Source organism: Pinus tabuliformis, chromosome 7, assembly GCF_031772625.1.
Source record: "Pinus tabuliformis cultivar Carrire ecotype Pingquan chromosome 7, CPIR1, whole genome shotgun sequence".
Lineage (NCBI taxonomy): Eukaryota > Viridiplantae > Streptophyta > Pinopsida > Pinales > Pinaceae > Pinus > Pinus tabuliformis.
Genome location: NC_142293.1, coordinates 389312906 through 389323232, shown reverse-complemented (window position 1 = coordinate 389323232; position 10327 = coordinate 389312906). Strand labels below are relative to the sequence as shown.

Below are 10327 nucleotides of genomic sequence, written 5' to 3'. Positions count from 1 at the left end.
CCAGCATTCCCTTGCTGAAGGGCTTCAATTCCAATTCTATACCAGTGATCCTTATCATCTATCTCCTTTGCAGAAGCAACAACAATTTCAATATTTCCACTCTCCACTGCTAAGTTGAAACGTGTCTTCTCATCTTTGACAAAGTGAAGAGCCACTTCCGGGAATCCCTTCTGCTGTAGGTAAGCAATCATTGCTTGTCCACAAAGTTGAGAGTTCTTGATCATGCTCATAACATGGTCATACTTCTTTTTTATGAGTGCCAGCTTGAATACAATTTAGTGGCATCAATCTGTATGACACGGTTCTTTCCATCCCGATCCAGGCAACTGACAGAATTCCCTGATACCTTGGTTATATAAACAGGAACATCAAGTATTCTAATGATGCCACTATCTCCATTCGGAAGGCAATACTTAATGTGATTCAAGGTTGTATAAATAAAAATACCATTTTCATCCCAAGCACCACTCTTAACACGAATAGTCTTACTGTCTTGACACCTGAACGAAGCACTAAATTATCCACATTGGCCTTACATTCACACTTCTGGTCCTCACTCTGCCCCTTTGCTCAAGTATACCAAAAACTCCTTATCGTAGCTACTGTGCAAATCCACACAATAGAACATGGACCCATGCCAATCCAGCCCCAATTCGGCGTATTTCAAATGGCCAAGTCATAATAGATATTTATCTTTCTGCGAAATCTGCACTGGAGGTATCCTTCAATGAATTCTCCTTTTTATCTAATGAACCATGTGACAGAAAACTGTCATGGTCTACTGCACTGGTCTCCTCCTTGTCATGTTGCCCACCTTGCACAGGAGTTGAAGACTCTCGTCGCCGTTTCCTTAATATGGAAGGTGTATTTCTGAAGCTCTTGGCTGCACTCTTTAAGAAAGATTTTGGGCTTTTGTCATAAGAACCCCATATAGAGTAAGGAGTAGAACAGTTAAATGATGACATTATCATTTTCCGAACACCAAGAGGGTTGTATGCGTGCTGAAGATGGCTACATGAATTTATAAGATCACAGTTAATAAATGAACAATCCAAGCTAGGCAGACGAGGGGGTTCATAGAACAAACACTCAGAAATTGGACTTTCTGCCTGCACACTCAAAGCTTCCACCTTCAAATTGACTGTTTTCTCATCAAATGTCAAATTCAACGTATCAGGGCCAGATCTACCATCCTGACAGTCGATCTTTAAATCATGAATAACAGGTTTACAGTATTGCAACATCTCATCGCTGTGCTAATTTTAAAGTGCTAAGTGTCTCCATTGTGCAGCAATTAGAAGGGCTGACATTGGCAATGATAGTCGTTTTAGAGTTTTCACCAAGAGAATCCTGGAGAAGAAATGTAAGTTTGGAGTCACGATATGGTACATGTTGTGCTTTCCCATTGGCAATATTTACAAGATTCATGATTACGAGCCCGAGAGTTGAGAGTGATTCGTTGATGTTTGAGGCCTCTTTCAAGCTCTCACCTTCAGCACCTGAACTCTTTTGTCTCTCTGAACCTGCCATATCAACTAAATTTAGGCGTCCAAATCTATGATGAGTCACCGACTGACTCTCCCACTTGCTTTCAATTATACAAGTGAATACATTATGTGAGAGACTACTAGCACGGTTCATATTAGTTGCTGCAACTTTCTTGTTGGCCGCTCCTTGCAGGAGTAGCCGAATAACATCCTTGACACCTTTTACCTCAACTTCTGAAAGATTTTCAACATACACTGCTTTCTTGACATCTTCCCTCATCTCTAAATTTGTTGATGATGGCTACAGGAGATCTGCAACCTGCTCATTGTATATTTCTAGAAAGGAACACTTGCAAATAAATTTCAATTTTTCTTCTTTTCGAGCATCTTCTTCCTTATGGATCCTTGCAAACAAATGCTCAAAAACACGAGGCGTCATTCCACGGTTTGAACTCAGGTTTTTTGCTCTGCGCCCTCAATATCACCAAGCATGGTATGTGTTTTCCCACTCCCAGTTTGAATAACATATGATTCAGAAACAAGAAAGTTTGATAGAAACCCAAAAGAAAATCCTAAAAGGGATGTTGCATATATTACGAACAGAGGATTGGAAGGAAGCAATATAGAAGTTGTGTCTATTGGAGCGGGATCTGAACCTCTTGATATATCGTTGCGCCCTGAATTAGATCCTGGTCTTGCAGACTCATAACCTCGGACATCACCATGCCATGAGCCTGAACCAAGCCTTTCAGACTCATAACCCCTGCTATCACCACGCCGGGAACCTGAGACTGCACCTGGCCTCTCAGAATCATAACGAGTAACATTACCCCGCTTAGAATGAAAGTCCATCCTTTCAGAACCATATCCTCTATTAACATCAACATGACCAGAGTTGGACCGTGGTCTCTCAGATTCATTTCCTTCATAAAAATCACCAAACCCTGGACATGGGCCTGAGCAATCAACATCAGAGCCTACAGTAAATCCATGTCACGGAAAAAAACCTGACCTGTTGACATGATGACCTCCATCTCTAAAAATATCCTTATCATTCTCCTGCAGAATTTGTACAAGGAGAAATCAACGCCTTCTCTTTGAGCTGGGTATTACCAATCTGAAACCTCGCAAAGAGATCTTTCATGAAGAAGCTCACATCGTCCCTGCTCGCCCCGGGGCTCGGCCTCGACACCACGATGGCGCTGCTGGATTCTCTCAACACCCCGCTCTTTACCAGAATTTCTAGATCGCGTTGATGAAGATTGAGTTTATTGACGCCCACGAATTTTACTGCTGATACACATTGCCTTGTCTCCTTGTTCAATTTATTGATGGACCAATTTGACTAGCAGTGCCTGCCTTTCGAGGATAAGCGGTCGGATATGATAGACGAAGTGTATAGGCTGACAACTGTTGATGAATTTCAATGGATATGACAGCTGTGAAAGAATGGCTATGGATTCGAACAAATCCCCAATTTTGTAGCGCAGCCTAAAACATGTTGCGCTGCGAAACTACAAAAAGGCTTTATGCACATCAAACTAATGTGAGCGGTTTTGAAATTTTGGCATTAGACTTTTCAGTGATAACAGTGGCTCCACTTGGGATAGTGTGCCCTTGTGGTACACTAAGAACTCGCAGGTCCAGTGCCTTATCCATTTATGACAAACAGAAATTTGCTTGATGAGCATCCCTTTCCAGCTTCTTGGGCCTTCACCTCGGGCTTAAACTTGATGATCACTGTGGGAAAAAGAAATCTACCACTACTAAAAAAAATGCTCAGTCACCTTGAGCTTATTTGCACTTTCCTACCTACCTACCCTATCAGCTGCAAGCTCCACTTGTAGCTCAAGCAACATGATATTTCCAATAAATCCAATCAATTGTCTTCTCTGATATTGGAGGCTCTTGACTGCATTCAACCTCAAAATAACCATGGTAGTGAGATGACCACATCAACTCATAATATACTTGATCTTCATAATACAAATGAAAATGAAAGACCGGAGTGCAAAGCTTGTCCATATATTCACTTATAGGGTCAAAGAACACATGGTTATGTTGATGATCATCATAACATTCTACATCTTTAGACAGTTGATTCTCAACCACACAAGATTCTTTTGATATGCTATCGAACTTCTTTTCTGAATGCTGCCTATAAACAATGTAATTTTCCTCTTTCTTATGATTAGTTATTGCTGTAAGCTGCTGAGAAGTTTGACATAAAAAACCAACCCTTTCCTCTGCCTGAGGGTCGTAAAAGCTATCTCCCACTTCTTCTTGCTGTTTGCAATCAATTTCATACTCATAATGATCTGAAGCCTGACAAATCTGCTGCATCTCTACATCAATATCAGAGGATTGAACATGATTTTCACAAGTAAACCCCTGCTGATCTTCATGTTGCGATTCATGAGATGTTATACTTTCTTCTTGGTGCTGAAATGCATTGTTATGAAGAGCCTCTAAAATTTCTTCATCCATAAATTCATCATCATCATAACAAACCTCCAAGTATTGAATAAGACTTAGAGAATGTCTACAACAATCTTTGAGCAGCAATAAGGAGGGATGACACTCTTTATACATGTCATAGAACACATCATGGAAATCAGCAAGAGAATATAATGAACCATTTTCCAAACTTTTATACCAAGACCATGCTTTTCCTACTAAAGTCCTCATAAACATCCTCATGAGACAATCTTTAGGGAAATGAACCTTAAGACTGCGTACATGCATATGAAACCTAACCAAATGAAGAGCAGCATTGTCTTTCTTTTCATCTTTGAATATCGAAAGATCCTCTAACCAATCAACCTCTGGCATAGGATTTGGAAAACCAGGGATATGAGACCGATTCATAGGAGCATACCTGGCATTCATTCTTGCAGTGGAATTCATCTTGAAACTTCATCAAGCTACTGATCTTCTAGCAGTGGAGCCACCTTCCAATTTCTTATTTGATGTGTGGAGTCGCCAAGGTAGTTTTGCAGCCTCAAATAGATGTCTGAGCTCCTGCTACCTTCAGAAGTTCAGCCTCTTGATTTCGGGAATGAATAATCTTCAGACTCCCGGCAGACGCACCAAAATGTTATCTCAAAATCAAGCCTTGGAAGGCTGCAAACCAGGAAGACTTCAAGTAACTATTTCAAACCAATCTTTTGACTAAGGCTTAGCCTCCTTAGCCTGAGAGGGCTCTCTCAAAGGGTTATTGATTTTGATTAAGAATAAGATGGCTAACTCTTGTGAAATAACATTGAAAAATATGAAGGCTGGAAAAACCTTAAACTAATTTCCATTGGGCCTATGGAGTCAACCATACTTCAGTAAATAATGATACTGCCTTTTCATAGAAGTCAGGACATTTAGCATTTAGATGTTCAGAACACAACTCATATAAAACCATAGTTCATACATGCATACATGAAGTCAGAGCACAATCAGTGAATTCTGAGTGATTATACATATATGCAACTGTAAAAGACATTAAGGAAAGAATAAAATCACACATTCTAAACATGGAAATCCCTCATGAATCCTGAGAAGAAAAACAGCCAACTTATATTACTGAACTCTATCTTTACATAAGCCAAAACAGTCCTCTGTTATAAAATTTTCCAACCCTCATTACATTGTTGTTTCAGCTATATATAGAATCCTTATTCTAACTAATTCGAGCTTCCTCCTCCAGCATGAGGGGAGTCGATAACTACCTCTACTGACACCTATCAGACATTTAACTAACTAATAAATGCAACAAAGTGCTGACTATAGTTTTTAAGAGTTCTAAATCCACTATGACTCTAACTCCATTTTCCATGCATGATGGTTTTAATTAAGATGATTTCGTTCTCTGACATTTGGCTCCCTTCTGGGGGTGGCTGTGGTGGATGTTCAAGGCTCCATGTTGCTCTTCAATGTCGTATATCTTTACCTCTACTGAGAAACCAGAAACTGTCCCTGTTTTTATGCTTTTCGTTTCCTTTGACTCAACCTTTTCAGCGCTTTCAAGTATCTCATCAATATCCACGTTCTCAAGTTTCTTTTTCGCTTCCTGTGTTGTATCGCTTCTTCCAACACTATCCTTTGGAACAAGATAAAGTTCATATGATCCACCATCAACATCTGAACATACCAAGACAACATTTTCCAAGGGACTGTAAGACAATGATCTTGGTCCTTGATTCATTCCCGTGGATCCAGGCCTTCTTATTGGTATAAGTTGAAAGTCTTTTTGAGTTGCAAATTCATAAGCCCGCAGAAAACGATCTTTGATGTAGTATAGGTTACCCTTATAAACAACAAAGGCAGGTCTTTTTCTTTCTAACTTGAAAACAATCATACAACTTATCCATATTGCCTGTAATAAGATACAAAAATGAAAATCTTTCAAAATTCTTTGTTCTCTGGTAAGCATATTCAACAATGCCAACATTCCCTTGCTGAAGGGCTTCAATTCCAATTCTATACCAGTGATACTTATCATCTATCTCCTTTGCAGAAGCAACAACAATTTCAATATTTCCACTCTCCACTGCTAAGTTGAAACGTGTCTTCTTATCTTTGACAAAGTGAAGAACCACTTCCGGGAATCCCTTCTGATGTAGGTAAGCAATCATTTCTTGTCCACAAAGTTGAGATTTCTTGATCATGCTCATAACATGGTCATCCTTCTTTTTTATGAGTGCCAGCTTGAATACAATTTAGTGGCATCAATCTGTATGACACGGTTCTTTCCATCCCGATACAGGCAACTGACAGAATTCCCTGATACCTTGGTTATATAAACAGGAACATCAAGTATTCTAATGATGCCACTATCTCCATTCGGAAGGCAATACTTAATGTGATTCAAGGTTGTATAAATAAAAATACCATTTTCATCCCAAGCACCACTCTTAACACGAATAGTCTTACTGTCTTGACACCTGAACGAAGCACTAAATTATCCACATTGGCCTTACATTCACACTTCTCGTCCTCACTCTGCCCCTTTGCTCATGTATACAAAAAACTCCTTATCGTAGCTACTGTGCAAATCTACACAATGGAACATGGACCCATGCCAATCCAGCCCCAATTCGGCGTATTTCAAATGGCCAAGTCATAATAGATATTTATCATTCTGCGAAATCTGCACTGGAGGTATCCTTCAATGAATTCTCCTTTTTATCTAATGAACCATATGACAAAAAACTGTCATGGTCTATTGCACTGGTCTCCTCCTTGTCATGTTGCCCACCCTGCACAGGAGTTGAAGACTCTCGTCGCCGTTTCCTTAATATGGAATGTGTATTTCTGAAGCTCTTGGTTGCACTCTTTCAGAAAGATTCTGGGCTTTTGTCATAAGAACCCCATATAGAGTAAGGAGTAGAACAGTTAACTGATGACATTATCATTTGCCGAACACCAAGAGGGCTGTATGCCTGCTGAAGATGGCTACATGAATTTATAAGATCACAGTTAATAAATGAACAATCCAAGCTAGGCAGATGAGGGGGTTCATAGAACAAACACTCAGAAATTGGACTTTCTGCCTGCACACTCAAAGCTTCCACCTTCAAATTGACTGTTTTCTCATCAAATGTCAAATTCAACGTATCAGGGCCAGATCTACCATCATGACGGTCGATCTTTAAATCATGAATAACAGGTTTACAGTATTGAAACATCTCATCGCTGTGCTAATTTTAAAGTGCTAAGTGTCTCCATTGTGCAGCAATTAGAAGGGCTGACATTGGCAATGATAGTCGTTTTAGAGTTTTCACCAAGAGAATCCTGGAGAAGAAATGTAAGTTTGGAGTCACGATATGGTACATGTTCTGCTTTCGCATTGGCAATATTTACAAGATTCATGATTACGAGCCCGAGAGTTGAGAGTGATTCGTTGATGTTTGAGGCCTCTTTCAAGCGCTCACCTTCAGCACCTGAACTCTTTTGTCTCTCTGAACCTGCCAGATCAACTAAATTTAGGCGTCCAAATCTATGATGAGTCACCGACTGACTCTCCCACTTGCTTTCAATTATACAAGTGAATACACTATGCGAGCGGCTACTAGCACGGTTCATATTAGTTGCTGCAACTTTCCTGTTGGCCGCTCCCTGCAGGAGTAGCCGAATAACATCATTGACACCTTTCACCTCAACTTCTGAAAGATTTTCAACATACACTCCTTTCTTGGCATCTTCCCTCATCTGTAAATTTGTTGATGATGGCTCCAGGAGATCTGCAACCTGCTCATTGTATATTTCTAGAAAGGAACACTTGCAAATAAATTTCAATTTTTCTTCTTTTCGAGCATCTTCTTCCTTATGGATCCTTGCAAACAAATGCTCAAAAACACGAGGCGTCATTCCACGGTTTGAACTTAGGTTTTTTGCTCTGCGCCCTCAATATCACCAAGCATGGTATGTGTTTTCCCACTCCCAGTCTGAATAACATATGATTCAGAAACAAGAAAGTTTGATAGAAACCCAAAAGAAAATCCTAAAAGGGATGTTGCATATATTACGAACAGAGGATTGGAAGGAAGCAATATAGAAGTTGTGTCTATTGGAGCAGGATCTGAACCTCTTGATATATCGTTGCACCCTGAATTAGATCCTGGTCTTGCAGACTCATAACCTCGGACATCACCATGCCATGAGCCTGAACCAAGCCTTTCAGACTCATAACCCCTGCTATCACCACGCCAGGAACCTGAGACTGCACCTGGCCTCTCAGAATCATAACGAGTAACATTACCCCGCTTAGAATGAAAGTCCATCCTTTCAGAACCATATCCTCTGTTAACATCAACATGACCAGAGTTGGACCGTGGTCTCTCAGAGTCATTTCCTTCATAAAAATCACCAAACCCTGGACAAGGGCCTGAGCAATCAACATCAGAGCCTACAGTAAATCCACGTCCCGGACAAAAACCTGACCTGTTGACATGATGACCTCCATCTCTAAAAATATCCTTATCATTCTCCTGCAGAATTTGTACAAGGAGAAATCAAGGCCTTCTCTTTGAGCTGGGTATTACCAATCTGAAACCTCGCAAAGAGATCTTTCATGAAGAAGCTCACATCGTCCCTGCTCGCCCCGGGGCCCGGCCTCGACACCACGATGGCGCTACTGGATTCTCTCAACACCCCGCTCTTTACCAGAATTTCTAAATCGCGCTGATGAAGATTGAGTTTATTGACGCCCACGAATTTTACTGCTGATACACATTGCCTTGTCTCCTTGTTCAATTTATTGATGGACCAATTTGACTAGCAGTGCCTGCCTTTCGAGGATAAGCGGTCGGATATGATAGACAAAGTGTATAGGCTGACAACTGTTGATGGATTTCAATGGATATGATAGTTGTGAAAGAATGGCTATGGATTCGAACAAATCCCCAATTTTGTAGCGCAGCCTAAAACATGTTGCGCCGCGAAACTACAAAAAGGCTTTATGCGCATCAAACTAATGTGAGCGGTTTTGAAATTTTGGCATTAGAATTTTAAGTGATAACAGAATGCATCACACTGTTATACACATTTTTGTGCCTTACAAATCCAAGCATGAAATGTCCACAAACCAAGGTCTCCTAAGTCCCTAAAAGTGTTTTTCTAACCCATAAAGGAACAAGGTCAACAGATTACAGCTTCTCCCAGAAGTTCTCCACCAGAAACTGCTCAGAATTGGTCAAAACAGGATCATTTCAGCTACTCCACTAGCTAAGTGCGTTGCATTGCACCTAAATACACTATGAGGGTGCGTTGCATTTCAAAACTCCCTTCTGTAGGGTGCAATGGGCGAGAAATGACAAATGGCAGTGTCATTCCGCGAGGTGGAGAGGCAATGGAAGCTTCCAGAATCTTCTCCTGTGACACTTGCCCCACTGAGTTCGACCAAAGATGAGTAAGAGGCCCTCGGTCTCCAAGTGGGAGCAAGAACTGACAGAGAGAAGACACTAATCAAATCATAAGCTGACTCATCCTCCTTACACATATCTATATATGGATCCCTCATCCCAGAGATCCAGAGGCTAGAATTTTGCATATTGTAAGGAATTGTTGTTGGTTTCTAGAGACATACATCAGATTGTTGGGTAATTTATGCTTTGCTTGAGGTGAAGAGGGGCTTCTTTGCTGGGAGGTTGATGCTGGGTCAGAATCACTGGTTGTAATGCCTCCTGGATCTTTTCTTGCTTATCAATAAAAACTATTTGAGTTTTCCTCCATGCGTTTTGTATCATTGATGCTTGTTACGTTTTGTGTGGTTAACTTAAATATGCTCCTAAGTTGTTTATGAATATAGATATTTGTCTTTGTATAATTCTCTTCTTCTGTGATCTTACAGGTACTTTGTGAAGCTAGGCATGCAAGGGAGGAGGTAGCTGGAGACTATCAAAGAATAGAGGGATTGAATCAAAGGATTAGCGCAAGACACAGGTTGGTTCTTTCTATTCCCCTCTGTCTATAATTCATAAAGGAAATACAAAAGTAGCTTTTCTCTTTTTGTTTCTAAGGCAGCTGTCACACCTTAGTGGGATAGAGCAGTTCTAAATAGACACTTTTCCCTGTAACAAAATGGCGACTCCACTGGGGAATGTCTAATTAGTTTGTTTGTGTATCATTCTTCGTTGTTTGTTTCATAAACTTATAAGTAGCTTTCGAACTGCATTTTCCATAACAAATGCAAAGTAGATAACTGCTGCTTCAATCCATTCACTGGGTCTATTTATGATTTAAACAACTGATTCACAGACTATCTGATTTCCCTTGTGATAGCTCTTAGATCCTCCTTAGATCTACCCTTGATTGTTGCATTACTAATTGCTTTTTACTCGGCCAAAAAC

At 40.4% G+C, this 10327-nt stretch overlaps 1 protein-coding gene and 1 pseudogene across 1 annotated transcript; both read right to left on the bottom strand.

Annotated features, from left to right (window-relative positions):
• Positions 1-1245: 1245 nt before the first annotated feature.
• On the bottom strand, positions 1246-1767 carry LOC149247633 (kinesin-like protein KIN-12E pseudogene; annotated as a pseudogene).
• Positions 1768-7166: 5399 nt separating this feature from the next.
• LOC149247632 (kinesin-like protein KIN-12E) lies at positions 7167-7847 on the bottom strand. Its single transcript, XM_089444791.1, has one exon. It carries the CDS (start codon positions 7845-7847, stop codon positions 7167-7169), a length of 681 nt encoding a protein of 226 aa, XP_089300917.1.
• Positions 7848-10327: the final 2480 nt, after the last annotated feature.